The 21,214-nt window shown below is 36.9% G+C and overlaps 1 protein-coding gene across 3 annotated transcripts in view; it reads left to right on the forward strand.

Annotated features, from left to right (window-relative positions):
• The window catches only part of LOC132155135 (pre-mRNA 3' end processing protein WDR33-like), a 29,504-nt gene extending 20,947 nt beyond the window's left edge, over window positions 1-8,557 (forward strand). For all 3 annotated transcript variants that reach the window (XM_059563948.1, XM_059563950.1, XM_059563949.1), the window contains exons 21-22: window positions 6,717-6,914; window positions 7,001-8,557. In XM_059563948.1, the coding sequence (XP_059419931.1) occupies window positions 6,717-6,914; window positions 7,001-7,170 (368 nt within the window). In that variant the 3' untranslated portion in view covers window positions 7,171-8,557. The remainder of the gene's footprint in view (window positions 1-6,716; window positions 6,915-7,000) is intronic.
• The last annotated feature ends 12,657 nt before the right edge of the window (window positions 8,558-21,214 follow it).

Raw genomic sequence — 21,214 nt, forward strand, 5'->3', positions numbered from 1 at the left:
GACAAATATCTGATCTTCCTTTACACAGAGTGCTCGTAATCCTGAAATCGAAAGTGAAAATAAACAGCGAGAGATTCAAAAGAGATTTAATTGGCTGAAATTTAAATACTGTGCATATTGATAGCGGCTCACTAATGCATGAAAATTATATGGCATATATGTTTGCTGGAGCCGGCAGGACTGGACACAAAAAGCACGGCACTGGGCAACAATGGTCAGAAATTCATCTGAAGCGGGATTAAGAAAACCGATTTTGAAATACTGTACTTCCACACAAATGTCATGTTCACAAATGATGTAGTCTGTGCACACAGGCACACTTCCGGAAAAACCGGCAGAAAAAAAGACAAAAAAAAAAACGGATTTATGGCCAGTCAACTGGTGCATCACTATATGTAATGTAGATGATGACAGGATATAGTTTGTGGGCGTCCTTTAAAGGGATACTCCACACCAAGATTAAAATTTTGTCATTAATCACTAACACCCATGTCGTTCCAAACCTGCAAAAAGCTTTGTTCCTATTCGGAACACAATTTAAGATATTTTGGATGAAAATCGGGTGGCTTGTAACTGTCCCATAGATTTCCGAGCAAAATACTGTGTCAAGGTCCAGAAAAGTATGAAAAGCATCGTCAGAATTAGTGGTTGACCAATATTGTTTTTTTTTTTTTTGTGACAGCCGATGCTGGTACCTTTGAAAGCAAGTGGCCAATAGCCGATAAAAAGCCGATATATTTATTTATTTATATTTAGTATTTTCTCAGATAAATATTTCATAAAAATTATATAATTAAAAAGGAAGTAAACACTGTAACCAACATGTCACTCAGTATTCTGGGAACTTTGTGTGCATTGGGAATCATATTTTTCAAATAGAGCCAGGTTAACACTCATTTTACATACAGCACACAGAGAAAATGACATGAATGTGACCGTGGGCAAATGCATAAAGCGTAATTTCTCACAGCTGGATTGCAAGGTTTGTTAAATTAAATTTTCACTAGCTATTCAAAGATTTGTTTACATGATGTAAATGTGTATTAGCTTAATGCTAACGGCAAACGAGAAAGTATTATAATATTTGCCTTTCTATTACTAATAAAATAAAAACAATCATTATAATAATATTTTATATATATTAATTTGTGACCTAGTGGTTAGAGAGTTTGACTCCTAACCCTAAGGTTTTGGGTTTGAGTCTCAGGCTGGCAATACGACGACTTGGGTGCCCTTGAGCAAGGCACAGAACACCAAACTGCTCCCCGGGCGCCGCAGCATGAATGGCAGCCCACGGCTCCGGGTGTGTGTTCACAAGTTTGTGTGCGTGTGTTCACTGCTGTGTGTGTGCACTTTGGATGGGTTAAATGCAGAGCACGAATTCTGAGTATGGGTCACCATACTTGGCTGTATGTCACGTCACACTTCAGAACTGTTAACGACAACAGTGAACAAGAGGGAGAATGTGAGCTGTGTGTGCTCAAGTGCAGCCTTTCTCAGTGCCTTCAAAATAAAAGTCTTCTTCGAAACTGCTTCGAACACATCGGCCAGGCAGAAAAATGTCATATCGGCCGATATATCGGCCTTGGCCACAAATACCAAAATAGTGGCTAACTGTGCTAAAACGATTAAATACATACAAAATTATGTCAAAATGCCTGTCTTGGCAAGTATCTTGTTAAACACAGTTAGTTTTGAGAAATTAAACAGTTGAGAAAGAGAACGTGTTATGTGACCATGGATACAATTTTTAAAGGACCTCAGTCCAATATCCCTGCTGTTGTCTGTCATGTTAATCAAATAACAAAAGACAAAGAAAACCACTTTTCTCTTGACTAAATACGTTTTATAACTTTAAGGGTAAGCATTCATTTGTATTTATTTTTACAGTGAAGACTACATGAAAATCTTAATGTTTAATTGCTATAATCAGGTGCATCTACCAACCAAAGAAACATGAAAAAGATTAACCCAGTAACTTTGTGCTGATAAGCCTTTTTCTGCAAGCGACTGAGAAAACAAGTGCGTCAGATTTCACTCTCTTTGTGACATGTCAAAAGGATCTCATAATATTACCGCCCCTTAATCTATAAGTTTATACCTTGTTTATACCCATGGTGCCATCATTTTGATTTCGCAAGCGACAATGATGTACCAGCTCTAATGCCATGTTGAATGTTTGAGCAAAGCATAATAACTGTTCTGCCTTTGGCTGCACAGAGCAGCACAGAGCACCATTTAGACTCCCAGCCTCAGAGGAGACAACAGAGCAGTGGATTTATTGATTTATTTACTGTATATTGCTGCTGCCACAGATCTAAAATAAACATGCAATTTATTTCCCAACAGTTTACCTTCACATACATAACCGACTGTTTTTATAATTCATGTGTTTTTAACAAACTTGTGTGTGAATGAGAACTTAGTTTAGTACTCACATGCTGTGACAGGTGCTTTCTGTCCATGTGTGCTCTCAGAAAACCGTATATCAGAAGTTTAAACTCATATGGTTTCAAACCTTTGATTTCAGCGCGATAAACATGATAATCAGAACCAAAACAGATGGTTTTAGCCTGTACAAACTAATGGCACAGCTCTATTCTGGAAAATATTAAGTCATTAAGCCTGGGGCACATGTGCAAGTGCTGGCCCAGATGCTGTCGTGTTTGTTTTGTCTTATAGTTGGTTAAAATTTAATTTCTGATGTTATTTTACTCTTAAATTTTTAAAGATATGATTGTTACATTTATTGTGGTTTGGATTTAGAGTCTAAAATGCATTGTTGATTGAGTTATTGCACTGGAAGCCAAAGTGGAGTTGGGAAGTTTTAGAAACAACGGACTAAGTAAGATGACTTACAGCTGCAAGGATATATTAAGTCTTCGATATAACATGCAAGTTCTGTCGAGTCCTCCTTGTGATGTTTGTCTTGAAATTATTTTCTCTCCACAAACAACGTACAGAAAGAGGAATTGACTTTAATGACGAGACAGCCGTTTTACTTTGCCCACAATAACTCTTAATTCCCGCTCACTTAAAAACAAGATGTCTGAACTTGCAGCATTAATGAGATATAACCGAGACTTCAAGAGAACGAACTTGCTTTGCATTACTGAAATATGGCTAACAGAGGAGATTGATGACATAAACCTCGAGGGATATTCGTTAATTAAACTGGACCGTGACAGCCAGAAAACATTTAGAACCATCGGAGCAGGATTATGTATCTTTGTCAATGACAGCCGACTACGAATTATTATCTGTTTCATTCAGACCACACTGTTTGCCTCGAGAGTTCGGACAAATAACTGTTATTCTGGTCTATTTGCCTGGGCCAAATTTCTCACTTGCATCCAAGGGGCATTGCTGCCAGCTACAACATGGCATTGTGCAACTCAGCAGATGATCTATTGTTTCTCCTTGGAGATTTTAATAACTGAAATATCAGCGGTTTCGCCGAACTTGAACAGTATATAACTTGTCCGACGAGACTGAACAAAACCATATATAAATGCTTTGCCAATGTGGAAAGTGCTTATGTATCATGGTTACATCCACCACTAGGACATTCAGACCATAACGTCATCCATCTCCTTCCAAAATACAGGCAGATATTAAAAATGACTAAACCTGTTATCCAGCAGGTGCAGTTATGAACTAAAGATTCAGTGGCAAACCTTAAAGACTGTTTTGAGAGCACTGATTGGGACTTGTTTTTTTTAATAATTTTAATTGCTTCAATGATCGTGAGTTGTTGAATGACACGATTACCGGTTATATTTACTTTTGTGCAGACTGTGGTTAAAACAAAAAATGTTAAACCATCTTTAAATAAGAAGAGAATGGCTTTTTTAAGGAATGAGACACACAAGGTAAAAGAGCTAAATAAAAAAGTAAAACGTAAGATAAAGGAGGCGCAAATACAGCATAAAGGGAAAGTTGAGAAGAAATTTACAAGTGGTAATGTCAAAGATGCTTGGAGGGGACTAATGATTGGTAGAGAACAGAAACAAATACAACTGGTTGATGAAGACTCCCCATACAGTTGTATATAATTTAAATGTTTTTTATTCATGATTTGACAATATAATAGGTGGTAATAATTAGAGGTCAACCGATAGTGGATTTTGCCGATACCGATCGGCAACACTACACCTATGTACCATCCTGACCTCTGTACTAAATACAGATAAATCTACGCCAACTTGAAGCTATCCTAACTGATGCAATACTATGCTACTAACTAAGCTTCTAACAATACTAACGTTAAACTAACAACTATGCTAATTAACTACATGGGCTACACAAAATAATCTAAATAAGTATATAAATGCTATGCTAAATAGATCTTATAATAGTCTATTCCTGGTCGTTTTCAATACTCGCAATTCCAACTCCTGACTCACTACAGTAATTTTGACACAGTGTTGCCAGATTTTAAATGTCCAAGTATTGTACCAGAAGTTCAAAATTATCGTATTTGGAAGAAAATTATCATACACGAGTCAAAAGAGTTATCTATCTATTCTAAACCAACTACATTTTGACACGACTTGCAAATTACCACAATAGATAAGCCGTATGGTTGGATGGAAGCAGTGCAAACAAAATACTATCCCATTATTTTCAGTGACTGTCTGCGTTGCTGCCAAGGGCGTGGTAGCTCGTACCTAGGGGCGTGGTGAGATGGAAACTGCTTACGTCACCTGCCACCGCCTACGTCACTTGCCACCGCAACATCCAATAGGAAAAGTCTGCAGTAGCAGCAACCTGAAGAGGGCAGCACTCCGACGTTTTTACACCATGTATTGTAGAATTAAAACACTTTATACTCAAATGTCAAAAAAGTTACTCGAATCAATGAACAGCACTAATAAAGCCCCATTCTTACAGATCATTAACTAAAAAAAATGGTTTAGGGTTTAGTTACTCTCTAAGAAATCATTCTAATATTTGCTGATCAAGAAACATTTATCAATATAGAAAACAGTTGCTTGTTGCTGATTTATTTGATTATTATTATAATACAATATTGTATTAAAATACAATAAAAAACATAAGTTTTATATATATATATAAAATTTATTTTTATTATTTTTTTCAACAACGACAAATTGATCAAAAGTGACAGTAAAGACATTTATAATGTTGGAATAGATTGTATTTCAAAAAAATGCTGATTCATTTTTGAAATATTATTCATGCTGAAATTTAATTATGAAAGTTTATGCTGAAAAGTATAATGGATCTTGATTTACACAAAAATAGAAAGCAGAAAAAATGTGTCCCATATTGATGATGATAATAATAACTGTTATTAATGATTAAACACCAGTAATCATAACAAAGCAGCAAATCAACATATTAGAATGATTTTTGAAGATCATGTGACACTGAAGACTGGATTAATCATGCAGAAAATTCAGCTGCACATCACAGAAATAAATTACGGTTAACAGATATTCACATAGAAAACATTTATTATGAATTTAAATAATATTTCTTAATATTACTATTACTGCAGCCTGAATGACCAGAAGATACTTGTTTCAAAAACATAAAAAACTGTTGATAAATATATGCGCGCACACACACACACACATATACACACAATGTTACCTTGCTCTCACTTGAAATGTGTCCCCACATTAAGTCCTTGAATTTGATGGTATTGGACCTGGAAAGTCCTTGAAAGATCCTTGAATTTGAAATTAACCAAAGTGTAGGAACCCTGATAATGTTGTACGGTGGTATGGCAATTTAACAATGAGACAGAAAAATAAATTAACACAAGTAATTAACAAAATAAATAAAATTACCGGCCAGAAACAGAGTACAATGCAAAGAGCTGTTTTTTTACACTTTATGGAAAAAGGCGATTACAGTATATTCAGACCAAACTCATCCACTTCATTCCTGCTTCGAGGCACTTCCTTCAGGGCGAATGCTACATATACCGCTGGCTAAAAATAACTTATATAAAAGATCATTTGTAACATTGGCAGTGACTGTTTTAAATCAAATTCTTAATTGAGGTATTATCATGAGGTATCTTTCTAGGTAGGTGTGTGTACAAGTACATGCAAATGTATTTTGTCTTTTTTTCCTTTTTTTGTGTATATTTTATTATGTGATGTGTATGTTTAGTATTATCTCTTAAGATGTATTTTCTATGCCAGTGTAAAAGATACATTTTTGTTCAGAAAATCTGTACAGACAATAAAGTTAAACTAAACTAACTAAAAGGGGGTGGTGAGCAGCTGCTCATTTGCATTTAAAGACACAGGCCCTAAAAAGTGTTTCTGCTTCCTCTCAAAATAGGCATTTTCAAAATGATGTAATGATCTGTGGAGTATTTTGAGCTGAAACTTCATAGACACATTCTGGGGACACCAGAGATTTATATTACATATTGTAAAAAGGGGCATAATATGCCTCCTTTAAATTTAATAAAAATGTACATTTGATTACTTTAATTTTTGTAGTATTTATTACCTGAATAAAAACTTACTTAACCTGAAAACTTAGTTTCATAGATCTTTTTTTCTATTGTACTGTTGTTTGGAATTGTTTTAATTTATTTTATTGCTGACTTTGTACTTGTGTTATATTATGAAAATAAAACTTTGCGTTGAAGAAACATAGGTTTTTGTTTGTATGTACTGTCAGTTATAGCTCTTAGAAAAAAATCATCATGCTGTTGTGTGTGCGTTCAGGTCATGAGAGTTATCAGGATGGTCAGCGGCCAGACCACAATATGCATGACAGTCCTTCTCCAGCCAGTAGAGAGCGTTCCTCCTCTCTACAGGGCATGGATATGGCCTCTCTGCCCCCACGCAAGCGGCCATGGCATGACGGTCCGGGCACTGGTGACATGGACTCCTCTGGTGCAGGCCCTGATGACCGAGGAGCAGGTGAGGGATGGATAAGTGGGAGTGGTTTGTTTTAATGTAAAACACATAAGGCATTCTGTATACTAATATTATCTAACTCCCCATAGGTCGACCGTCACCAAGAGACGAAGGTGGGTTTGGACCTCCATCAAGGGGAGGAAGAGGAAGTTGGGGCCGTGGTGGACTGCCAAACCCAGGTGGCCCTGGTCCCAATGTGGGCCCGAATATCAGGCGAGGGGCTCCACGTGGTGTTATGAGGGGAGGTCGGGGACGGTAGGAATGGTCACACCTGCTTTCCCGGGCACAATGGGGTTAAACCGACTACAGTGAAGACGGGGTAAACAAAGAACCACACATGGCTAAAATACCAGCTTCCTTGAGGGTCTGAACAATTATGCAGGCTTGGACCGATGTCTGGAAGCACTTCACTATTATCAGCATGGAACCCTTATTGGTGGCTAAGGTTTTAGCTTTTTCTCTACGACGTATTGGACAGATGGTGGTGGGTACCAGTTATCCAGGGTCAGATGTTGTGGCTCATGATGCCCCTTGCTATCTGCTTGGTGTACACATGATACATGGCGTCTATTCTAACCTTCCCTGCACTGAGCAGCTGATCTCTTGAACAGTGGCAGCTGAATTTATACCAGAACCTGAGTCCCTTCTTTATTTTTTTTTTGGCTTCTGATGTATAAAACAATGTTTTGTGTACCAGTGAATTCCTCTGTCAGATTCTGTCATCCAGCAAATGCATGTCAATCTAGGTGATGTTGAACTGGAATCATCTTGTGGACTGTCTATTACTAGAGAAAAGTGGACTCTTGAATGTTTCATTCCCCCCGGGGCTGTTTATTTAATTTCATTTTTATATAAAATAATGGATATAATCTTTCTGTAACCTTACCAGGCTACTTTGAGTGACAAAGTTGCAAACTTTGTTTCTGTGTGTACAGTTTGTCACAAAATTTGTCATATAGTTTTGTATGAAACCATAATAGACTGTGCAAATTGATGTAAAAACTCTCTGCTCTTGTCATTTCTTTTTCACCCGCTCCTTAGTTGCGTTTCTGATACTGACACTCTTGAAGGTAGCAGTCCTGATTCTGGAGATCTGTCTTTCTTTTATGCATTCCTGTAGAAGTGTGGTCACACAAGCCTGAGATCCTCTATTGGTCATTGTGGTCTCATCGTGAATTCACAGGCAGTTCACAACATTAAATTTTTTTTCAGTACATTGGAACTGAATACTATACATTTAACTTGCTTTTCCAGTCTCCCACAGTTGCATGTATATGACTGGTGCGTCAGTGGAGTGAAAAGTCAACCGTGATAGCCCTTTAGTTCCAATCCTGTTTTATATATATATATATATATTAATTACCTACCTTGATTGATTCAAGAATGTTGTTTACAGTTTGATCTAAACTTGACAGCAAGTTAGATCATCGGTAGAACATAGCAGCCGTGATTTGAACACTGTCTTGACCAGATTTTACATAAAGCGACAATTGATCTCTGAAGGCAGCTCTCTTCTGTGATTTTTCTCCAAATCAAACATGGCAAATGGCACTAATTTTTGGTTTCCGTTTATGCATTATGGCATGGGGTAGCTCTTCCCTCACCAAAAATGCATTTTCACAATACAATTAAAAGCATTCTATCTGACAAAGCATCATGAAAGTCATAAATAGAAGTTATGTGTTGGTTTTATTTGCAGTGTGTCATGCAAAAAAGTTCTGTCAATAGTGAATAAAGCACAGCTCACACAGAAGTCACTTTTAAAACAAGTAGTTTTCTGCTAGTCAACACCAACATCTGTGTGAGGAATGTTTTTGCCCTTAAGAAAAACTCCTGATTGTGTGTATTCCTATTGAAATGACTGGATTTGACAGGGCAACAGAGAATGTGTTTACAGCTTTATTCTACACTTGATTTCTGGGGCCCACTTGGCCTACACAATTGGGACCCAGCTGATTTTGGGTTACCCCAAATGGGCTGATGATGGACCCTTGATAGGCTCCACATTGGGCCCATAGGGTTAACCAGGTGGCTCCCATTTGGTGCCTACATGAGTCTGCCCACATGGGTTAGACATTGGACCCAACTTGGTCTTATGTAGGTCTCTTATGGGCTACAACAGCTATACATAGGGGCTAATATGTGTCTGTTTGGGTTACCTTATTTTACAGTAAACCTCTAAACAAACATTACATTAAATCCACTAAAATTATAAAGGTTTACAATAAACAGAAACCAGTCATTCATGCTTTTAAGCAAAGTTTATTTGGAATAATTCAAACTACATTTACAACTTTTATAAAACAAAAAAAAGTTAATTTTAATTATTCTGCATGCTTTAAGCAAAGTTTATTTGGTGTAATTTGAACATGACCATTACAACTTGTACATTTACAACTTTATAAAACATAAGTATTAAAGAAAAAAAGAAAGAAAATGAAGCTGCTGTCAGACATTGTTTGGCATAACTTGTATTGTTTGTATATGCATATCTGAAAACTCAAATACATTATTTCACAAACAAACAAACATACTAACAGTGCAGATGCTCACTCCACTGTCCTTGCTTTTCCCAACAGCCCTTTGAAAAGACATTTAATCAACCACTGTGCCACTTTTTCACAGTTAAAACTGATGATTCTTGTTTTTTTTAAAGATTGTATTTCTATTTAAAAATCAAGAATATCTTGATATAGACTTACCCATCTTGCTCTCCACTATGTGACCTCGCAGAACAGTTTCCTCCTGTTACTGATTAGACACTTTGACACTGACTTTTCTGCCTCTTTTCTGGTAATTTGGTAAGAAAAAAAATTAAAGCTTCCTGTAAAACACAAAGAGCATTAATGTGATATTAAATTCCATATTTAAGCCCTTGCAATAAATAAACAGTCATCTCCAATTTTTTATTTTTCAGGAAATAATGGTATTGGATATAATATTATATCATAAACAAATGGTTTCTGTGTAAACAAGGGCACAGGGCAACATTTAAAGGAATAGTTCACACAAAAATTTAATTTGTCTCATTTAATAACAAATGACAAATTTGAAATTCTTTAAAAATATATATATTTTTATTAGGCAATGTATAGGTCCTTTTCATTGCCATTACAGTTAAATAACTGAACATAAACATAAGAGCCTGATTATTTTAGAAGAAAATTTCAGACAGATTTTGCATCTGATGTTTTCATTTGTTCTTATTTTTGTATCACTTCACTTGTATTAGTGTTCTTGTCTTTAATAAAGTTGGAATTTTATTATTTATTATAAACTGTGAGTTTTGTGATCGCTTCAACACAAATTAAATTACTTATCAGTAAAATAAGCAGTATACCTGGTCCATATTCTCATAATTTGGTATATCATTTTGTCCTAGTATGGACAATTTTGTTTTTTGCATTCAATCAAACTGATTTGATTCCACTGATTTACAAAGAACAAACTCAACTCTACCCAATAACCTCTGTTTGTACATGAATGTTGTCAATAATCTAACAGCAAATACATATACCTCATACAACCTCAAGCAGTTTGAGCCCTCGAACCTCTCATTTTCATGCCGGCCAACAAAATTTAACACCCTTGATAAGGGGTGGTCCAAAAGGAAGGCCATCATTCTTCTTGTGGCTTCATCCACAGTACTCTCGCCAATTTCTGCCACCACAGCAACATCACAGAAAACAAGATTATCATTATTGGGGAGACAACACAAAAAAATAACCTGGATAATCACAATAACATTTCTCCCAAAATGGTGCAGCCATAGGTTAATTGATGGTGCACTGCTATTTTAAACTGGAAGTTGTAATCTGTTTTGTGTATCGCGTCGATGATGTTTCATACTTGTAGTTCCATTGTGTTGCCTGTGCTACAAAAACATTGCAAAAAAGCTACAGTACTGTGTAAATTTCTTAGACCATCATTATATTTGTTGTTTTTGGAAATGGTATAATGACTATATGGTTATATCTCAGGGTTTTTATTAGAATACAACCAGAAACAGGAACTGTATAAGCAGTATTTAAAATCGTTTAATAAATTGTAAAAAAAAAAAATAATAATGGTGGTCTTAGACTTCTGCAAATTACTGTAAATGCAAAAACTTTAACATTCTACCCTGTGAACCTGCTAAATAGTTATGTCAGAACATACCACTTGTTTCTGGAAGGTAGCTTCTAACAGTTTCTGCTCCATTGCATCAACATCCGAGAATGGCTCCTTATTTTCTGAAAATGATAACAACAGTGGTGGGGGATGAGAAGTTCAGTCTGCTTTCGGATGAGTCGACTGATGTCAGTGTCTCAGAATACCTGGGTGTGGAGATTCGGTATTTTAAAAAAGAACACTTGTGTCCACATTTCTTGGGCTGGTTGAATTGGAGGCGGGTGATGCAAAATCAATAGGAAAGGAAATAGTTGAGTTTCCTGAAAAGTGTAACCTTAAAAAAGAGAATTTACAGGGTATTGGCACTGATAATGCCTCTGTGATGACCTGGGTGCACAATGGAGTCCACAAGATTTTAAAAGAAGAATGTTCTTTGCCCAATTTTCTACTCATTCGTGGTGTATGCCTTTCTTTACAACTAGCTGTCAGTGCAGCATCCAAAGAAACCATACCTAGATGTGTTGAATCCTTAATCAGGGAAAAACAACTGGTTTCCCCAAAATGGCAAAGCAATGTATCCCACCATTAATTGTTGTTAGAAACCCCTGCAGATCACTAAAGTGTGTGCCACACGTTGGCTATCAATTGAGCCTGTGGTGACTTGTATTTTGGACCAAGGGTAAGAAATGAAACTCCACTTTGAGTTGACCAAGACCATTGAGGATTGTTACATGTCAGATGTGCTCCATGCCATGTACAACCCGAATTCCGGAAAAGTTGGGACGTTTTTTAAACTTTAATAAAATGAAAACTAAAGGAATTTCAAATCACATGAGCCAATATTTTATTCACAATAGAACATAGATAACGTAGCAAATGTTTAAACTGAGAAATTTTACACTTTTATCCACTTAATTAGCTCATTTAAAATTTAATGCCTGCTACAGGTCTCAAAAAAGTTGGCACGGGGGCAACAAATGGCTAAAAAAGCAAGCCGTTTTGAAAAGATTCAGCTGGGAGAACATCTAGTGATTAATTAAGTTAATTGATATCAGGTCTGTAACATGATTAGCTATAAAAGCTTTGTCTTAGAGAAGCAGAGTCTCTCAGAAGTAAAGATGGGCAGAGGCTCTCCAATCTGTGAAAGACTGCGTAAAAAAATTGTGGAAAACTTTAAAAACAATGTTCCTCAACGTCAAATTGCAAAGGCTTTGCAAATCTCATCATCTACAGTGTAGAACATCATCAAAAGATTCAGAGAAACTGGAGAAATCTCTGTGCGTAAGGGACAAGGCCGGAGACCTTTATTGGATGCCCGTGGTCTTCGGGCTCTCAGACGACACTGCATCACTCATCGGCATGATTGTGTCAATGACATTACTAAATGGGCCCAGGAATACTTTCAGAAACCACTGTCGGTAAACACAATCCGCCGTGCCATCAGCAGATGCCAACTAAAGCTCTATCATGCAAAAAGGAAGCCATATGTGAACATGGTCCAGAAGCGCCGTCGTGTCCTGTGGGCCAAGGCTCATTTAAAATGGACTATTTCAAAGTGGAATATTGTTTTATGGTCAGACGAGTCCAAATTTGACATTCTTGTTGGAAATCACGGACGCCGTGTCCTCCGGGCTAAAGAGGAGGGAGACCTTCCAGCATGTTATCAGCGTTCAGTTCAAAAGCCAGCATCTCTGATGGTATGGGGGTGCATAAGTGCATACGGTATGGGCAGCTTGCATGTTTTGGAAGGCTCTGTGAATGCTGAAAGGTATATAAAGGTTTTAGAGCAACATATGCTTCCCTCCAAACAACGTCTATTTCAGGGAAGCCCTTGTTTATTTCAGCAGGACAATGCAAAACCACATACTGCAGCTATAACAACAGCATGGCTTCGTCGTAGAAGAGTCCGGGTGCTAACCTGGCCTGCCTGCAGTCCAGATCTTTCACCTATAGAGAACATTGGGCGCATCATTAAACGAAAAATACGTCAAAGACGACCACGAACTCTTCAGCAGCTGGAAATCTATATAAGGCAAGAATGGGACCAAATTCCAACAGCAAAACTCCAGCAACTCATAGCCTCAATGCCCAGACGTCTTCAAACTGTTTTGAAAAGAAAAGGAGATGCTACACCATGGTAAACATGCCCCGTCCCAACTATTTTGAGACCTGTAGCAGAAATCAAAATTGAAATGAGCTCATTTTGTGCATAAAATTGTAAACTTTCTCAGTTTAAACATTTGCTATGTTATCTATGTTCTATTGTGAATAAAATATTGGCTCATGTGATTTGAAAGTCTTTTAGTTTTCATTTTATTAAAATTTAAAAAACGTCCCAACTTTTCCGGAATTCGGGTTGTACATAGACAAGACCAACTATGTATCTTACATTTTTAAAATCAGTTGCAGTGAAGTCATTAGAGATCCGGTCAACCTTTTGGACAATCAGGTTCACCTCTTGTCATCGGTTTGCAGCAGAGTAGTCAATGCTATGGCAAAGATCCTGAAGATGCCATTGATGGTCATCTCAGTCCAGCACCATATCTTGGGTAGCTTTTTCAAAGCGCAATGTCCCAACTCAGTCTTGCTCCAGAGGATGAAAAGGTTTTTTGGAGACTATGCATCAACTATGTTTTTACTGCAAGCAAGGCTCCCAGACAATCTCGAAATCTTACGAAACATGGCTCTGTTCAGTGTTAAGGAAACAATGAAGCACAATAAAAGCAACACTGAAATGATGAAATTGACTAAATTTAATTCAAAATCCATTCAAGAATTGTGCAAAGCTACACTGGCTGCCCTCTCCTTTCCACACTCAAAATGCAGAGGTTGAACGGCTGTTCAGCCAAGTGAGTGTGGTCAAGTCAAAGTTAAGAAATAGACTGTCACTGCACACTCTTAACTCCATACTCCTTGTGTATGGACTGAAGATGATTTGCTTGATAAACTAAGAATCATCAAAGAATCGAGTTTCTGGAACTAGTGGAATCAATGGCAGTGTACACTGCATTGTGAATGAAAAATTGCCAGAGGTGAGATCTGATTTATTTCTATATGAAGTGCTTCTGTCAGTTAATCAGTAATCTTCCATTGTCATATCCTTAAATTTTATTAAAATATGTTCAACTGTTTCAGAAAGATCACATTTAACACAAAGTCCAGACTCATGTTTTCCTATTATAAATAATGATTAATTGCCGTGTGACCAATTCTAAGGCGAGATATTATGCTGTCTTCCTTACTGTTCCCCAAAATTCTCCTATCATTTTGAATATTATAAAAATGCTGTCCTTTATTGTCACCATCCCATTTACTTTGCCTTATATATTTTAGTATATTTTTGAATAATCCCTTTTATTTCTAATTTACTATTGGAACATTAAATTCTATCTGAATGGTTTAATGTGTTTTTTTTTTTTTTTTTGCAGGTATCCATACAAAAGAGATAATTGTTTTTGTTTGTATTCTGAACAATCTTTGTAAAATTTCTGATAACATGTCTCGTCTAGTTAAAGATTTACCACTCTTTAAACTTGATAGTTTCTGAAAAAGATTCTGAACATATGACTACTTCAGGTTTATTAATGTCTTCAACCCATTTCGGCAGTATAAACTGATAGGTGATTAGATGTTCTTTGTGCTATTCTATACCTGAACCTTGGAACATATATTGCTGCTGCTCTATGTCCTGTTTCAGTATCTTTAGATCCATCTGTATGTAAATGAGTTACTGATATATATTTCTGTACTATTGAATCTTTAGATTCTTGTCTGTTTTATCATTTAAACTCAGCAAAACCTGAAAGTCAACTACAGGCATAGGGAATAACCATGGAGGAGTAACTGGCAACACATCAGTATTGCAAAATTACAAACATCACAATTACTTATTCCAATTTGATGTGCCTCATTATTTGCTTTTCATCCAAAACTATTTATATTTACATATTCATGTTTCCAACTACTTTTTAATACCTTTTTAACTGGATGTATTTCTGAATGCCCTTTTATAATAGCCCAAAATACCAGTTTCAGCTTCAACCTGCGAAGCTACAGTGGCATCTCATTCATTTCAACCTGTAAAGCTAATACAGGTGAAGTTTTAAATGCTCCACAGCATACCATAATCGCAATGTCTTGTTTTGTATTTTATTCACTTTATTTAACAGAGATGCTGAGGCTATTCCATAAATCATAGTCCCATAGTCTAATGTAGACCTTATAAGTGCACAGTATATTCTTTTTAGAGACTGTCTATCAGCTCCCCAAACTATTCCCGCAAAACAACTCATTTATTCCTCTTTTACATTTATCTGTTGAATGTGTTTTGCAAATGTTATCTTTGAATCCAATCAAATACCTAAAAATCGAAATTCCGATACTTGCTCCATCTTTTGCTCATTGTTGCGAATCAGTTCAAAGGGGAAATATGAATAATCAATCAGAACTAGTTATGAGTAATTATAAATATTTAGATCCGCTGTAAGTTTTTGCTTGACTGTCAATTCTAAGAACGTTAATTTCCTGGTTAAGGTAAATAACTTTCTTACTGTACAATATTACTCAGAGCATGTAGCAAAAATCTGCATGATTAGGGACTCCAGTTATGAGCAAACAATGAACAACCTCAAGTGTGATACAAGTAAGACTTCAATAACTACATAAACACTTAAATTAGTCTAACATACACACACACACTCGCATACAGTTGGCATAGGAAAAAGGATTAAAGGTTAAGCAGTAAAGAGAAAAGAAATAAAGACATGAAGCTATGGTACAATTTGATATTCAACAGATCTACAGCCTGTTAGTTCAAACACACCTTTGTAAAAAGTGCATATGATACTTAATGTATCAATTAATAAGACTAAGTTTGATACTTGCACGTCTCGCCTGTTTGATAAAGAGTCCTGATGCACTTTGGGGCTCCAGTAGGTCTCTGCTGAAGTGAGTTTATGAGAAAGACCAGTTTGAATCAGAGGAACACAAAGAAAACAAGTAGATAGAATATAAATATATAGAAAGCAAGTATTTTTTTTTTAATTAAAAACAAGTAGCCTAGCTAGAAAACGAAAAAGAGAGAGCAAGAAGAGGGTCAGGTGTATTTTCAGGGTATTTTCTTGACGTCATTAAACCAAAGTCCCAGTAAGCGCATAGAGTGGTGTACAGTATCATTCCTGAAACCTGATATGAATCAGTCTTTAAAATCCCATTATTATAGACAATTCAATGACCTATTATTAAAGACTAATAAAAGACTGATTAAAGGCCCTTGAATTTATTCATGAATGAATCAGAATCTTGAACGAATAGATTGAATAAAAGGCTTATTTGTTAGCCTAACACAGTAACTTACCTATATTACTTTCATAAGTATCATAAATTAGGTCTATCGTTTAACTTAAATGGTTAAAAAAAAATCAATTGCCCCTAATGGGACAGTAAATTTCTGGCACTGATAGAATCATCTCTGGTTTATTTCTAGTTGTGATTGCAGGTATGAAGTAAATTCGTGAGATAAATATTTCATTTTTCAGATTTCATTATTAAATTAAATAATCAATTGGGATGATGTTATATCCTGATTCTTCACATAGACGACAGTCTTCTTTAGGCTATTCATTTATTTTATGTGAGAATTAAGAATCAAAAAATTCTGCTGGCAGAATTTGGAATAATATAAATCATTATAGAACTTAGCACAAAAATCTGCAATTATGTTAAAGTCATCAGTTGTTTTCCTATCAATACATAGTTGCTGAATAAGAATTTTCTAATCGCTGCCTTTCCACCCTAAAGAAATAGGCAGCAGAATTCTGCTCACCCTCCTCTAGCCAATTCTGAAGAGATCTCATAAAGGCATGGATTTACAGTAGAGGTCGACCGATATATCGGGCCGATATTTGTCATTTTTTAATATATCGGCATCGGCCGATATCCGTGTTTAGTAGCGCCGATTTAAAGTCAGGCACGTCGGCGGGCAGCCCCGTGTTATTGGTGCGGTGGAAAGTGCTGCTGCAGCAGCATGTGAAGCACCCCAAGCCAAAAGTTTTGTTAGATTCAACAACAGTCCTGGGAGATAAAGGTAGTCAGAGAATTTCACTCTGTAAATGGGGTGGAGAAGTTGACAGCTCTAACAAACACTACAGCGTGACGTTACCAAAGTAAACTGTCTCTGACGTTACTCCGCCCCGCTCACAGACAGCACCGTGCTCGGAGTAGTGATGGGAAGTTCGGATCATTTTACAGACTCGGACTTTTGAGTCTCGTTCAGCAAAATGAACGAATCTTTTTTCGAGTCATTTCGTTCATTTTAGCAAAATGTAATGAAAATGTTACGTGTTACTTCCCCAACACATCTAGTACTTACGCAAACGTTGATCACACTAAAAACAATACAAAACTAAAATGCTATAAGATACAGAAAAAAAATCATTCTTTACCTGGGTCTTCAGTCTGTGATTAGCTCACCTCACCTCTTATCTGACAAGAAGTCCTCGGGTTTTGAGTCATTCCTTAATCACGTGACAGCCCCATACGCAAAACTAACGCAGTCTTGAGCCGGAAAGAGAATTGATTAGTTCATCTCATGAGTCTTTCGGGTCTCGGGTCGAGTTTGACTCGTTCCTTAATCACGTGACAGCAGAGATGGGAACAAGTCACACATGTGCAAGTCTCAAGTAAGTCTCAAGTCTTAACCTTCAAGTCTCAAGTAAGTCCCAAGTATTTTTTTCTTGGGCAAGTCAAGTCAAGTCAAGTCACAAGTTATGTCAAGTCAAGTCAAGTCAAGTCCTGTAGTAAGTCAAGTCAAGTCCAAGTCAAGTCACCTTATTATTGTAATTTTACCTGCAGAATCTGACAAGATATAAGTAACAGTAAATTAAAATAATTTGGATTTGCATTGTAAATACTCATGTTCAGTAAAATACATCATGGAATCAAACAAAATTGTAACTTCAGAAAATTATTTATTTTTCACTTCTGCCAACAGAAATGTTTTACATTTTCAACATTGAGTCCATAAAACAAATAACAGCTAAACATCCAACAGACTCCTCTCTGAACACCCCCCCCTCCTCCTCCTCTCTCTCTCTCTCAAACGACGTGACGTGACATGACATTCGGCCAAGTATGGTGACCCATACTCAGAATTCGTGCTCTGCATTTAACCCATCCGAAGTGCACACACACAGAGCAGTGGGCAGCCATTTATGCTGCGGCGCCCGGGGAGCAGTTGGGGGTTCGATGCCTTGCTCAAGGGCACCTAAGTCGTGGTATTGAAGGTGGAGAGAGAACTGTACATGCACTCCCCCCACCCACAATTCCTGCCGGCCCGGGACTCGAACTCACAACCCTTCGATTGCAAGTCCGACTCTCTAACCATTAGGCCACAACTTCCCCTCAAACACAGTTTACATACAACATTAAACTTTCTTACATTTCTCCTCTCTCTCTCTCTCTCTCTCTCTCTCTTTCTCAAGTTCAAGTTGCTTTATTGGCATGACATTTGAGTTACAGTATTGCCAAATTTAGCATTTAGATACAGAATAAAATATGATTACAATAAAATACAATAAAAATAGCAGCAGCAGATAATATTTCTAATATTAATAATAGTAATTATATAGAATTAAGAATATAAAATAAAACAGTTGAATACAATAAATTATCCCTTTCGTATGGTGTGTACACTCTCAGAAATAAAGGTACAAAAGCTGTCACTGGGGCAGTACCTTTTCAAAAGGTACACTTTTATACCTATTGGGTTCTAATATGTACACTTTAAGTACTAATACGTACCTCAAAGGAGCCAAAATGTTCCAAAACACATACAAATATGTACCTTTTGAAAAGGTACCGCCCCAGTGACAGCTTTTGTACCTTTATTTCTGAGAGTGTATGGTGTATAAATATTTAGTAGCTATTGTGACTGCCGTCTCATTCTCTCCAAGTATATAGAGTAGTTTCTCCGAGTCATTTAGAGACAAGAATGAACGATTCAAAGCTTCAAACTGTGGGAAGAATGTTTTCTCTTGTAGTGCTGTATTTGGGACAGACCAGAAGGAAGTGTTTCTCATCCTCTGTTTGATTCAGCTCACAGTGTCTGCCTCTCTTCTCTCGGTAGCCAGGATCTTTTATGTCTACCAATCTCTATTTCCAAATCATGATCACTGAGTCGATATTTTGAAAGGATTTGTCTTTCTTTTAATTGCTTGAGTGATAAGTAATTTGCCACTTTTGTGGTTCTGTTTAGGGCCGAATAACACTGGAGTTTGGTTTGGAGCTCAAATTCATTTTTTTCATTTTTCATCATAATTATACTTCAGATTTTTGTCAATTAGTTTCTGAATGTTGGGGTTGTGATTGGAGTCAGACTCAGTTTGGGTTTCCTTCATCAGGTGAAGCACGAGTGTGTTTCTCTCTCACTCTCTCTCTCTCTCTCTCTCTCTCTCTCTCTCTCTCACACACACACACACACACACACACACACACACACAATCTCTCTCTCAGAGTACATACGTAAGTCATTACCTCTATTACAAGGTATTGCACTTGCAAAATATAAGATTCGAGAGTCTTGTCTGCAAGCCGAACACGATGTGGCCTATCCCACCATGTATGCGCCACCGGTATGCGCGCTCATAATGGAAGCAACGCGGTCGCGACGCGCACGCGGTGCGACACGCTCGACGCCTCAGGGGCGCAACTGCCCGAGCGCTTTGGAAACAAGGAGAAAGCGGCGCGACTAGCGATTTCCACGCGTTTTTAGGCGCGAATTATTGACGACAAAAGCGATGACCCTCAGTACCCTCAAGCTGAGATGTTGATGTGATGTGATATCTGATCTAAGTGGGCGTGGTCTGCGTAAGGTAGAGAGGGCATGACTGATGATGTCATGACATGACAACGCGATTCTCAGCCTGCGCTCCAGCTGAGTAATCAATTTTATTTTTAAAAAATAATTTATATATTTTACATTCAAACTGAAAACATAATGTGATTAACACTCAAGTCATTCAAGTCATCCTGTCTCAAGTCAAGTCAAGTCCCGAGTCTTTAACTTCCAAGTCCGAGTCAAGTCTCAAGTATTTTATTTTTTGTCAAGTCAAGTCACAAGTCTTAAAAATAGCGACTCGAGTCGACTCGAGTCCAAGTCACCAAGTCACAAGTCCCCATGTCTGCGTGACAGACCCATACACTATTTCTGACATTTTCTGTCACTGTGTTTTTGTTACTGTTTGTTGAGGATCTGTGGTTTGTTATTATTTTATAAATAAATAAAACCCTGTTATAAATAAAATATTCATTAATTTGTCTTTTTGACTGTCTATCGGTAAATAAACACTAGGCTATATAATAATATAATAATCCAAGCTTACAATAAAAAGTATTTATAGACTAGTTTGTTAATGTTTACTCCAATTTTGAGTTTGCTGGTATAATAATTGCTTTTCCTAGGCAGACTTGACATATTGGTGTAATATATGTATAAGAAGATTGCTCAAAAAAGGTCATAATGACATACATTAAAAGCAAATAACATTTTGAATTTGAATTATTAATGTTAGTTTAAAAGGTTATGATAACTTCAGCTTTAACAGTTTTAACCCAGCTCAGAGTGAAGAGGATACTTCAGATCCTGGTGCGACTGCCAGTGCAGGGGCCATGTTTTGGGAAGACTTTGACGAGAGGGTAGCAAGCTTGAGGCCTTCTGCTACCTCTTCTAAGACATCAGATGCTATAAAGGTGCAGGCCTACCTTGCAGAGCCACTCTTACCCCGCACATCAGACCCTCTGGCCTGGTGGAGGAGATGTTCACCAGTATACAAAAGCCTTTCTGAAGTCACAAAGACAAGACTTTGCATTGTGGCCACATCTGTGCCATCTGAAAGAATTTTTTCTAAAACTGGGCAGATTATTTCAGATAGAAGAAACAGACTCAGCCCATCCAAGGTCAGGGACCTTGTTTTTTTTTTAATGCAAACATGCCTTAAAGCAAGTCCTAAAAATATAGCCACAGTGTGTTATTTATTTTAAAGCTTATTTTTATTTATTTAGAAAAAGACTAGCTTGTTGTGCAATATTTTTGTTATTGTTATGATTTTAAAGGTAATTTGTTATTGTTATAAGGCTCCGTAGCTTTAGTATCTCTTAATTTTCATTTATTTTTATTTAAATGGTTTAAAATTATT

Source organism: Carassius carassius, chromosome 12 (assembly GCF_963082965.1).
Source record: "Carassius carassius chromosome 12, fCarCar2.1, whole genome shotgun sequence".
In the NCBI taxonomy this organism is placed as follows: domain Eukaryota; kingdom Metazoa; phylum Chordata; class Actinopteri; order Cypriniformes; family Cyprinidae; genus Carassius; species Carassius carassius.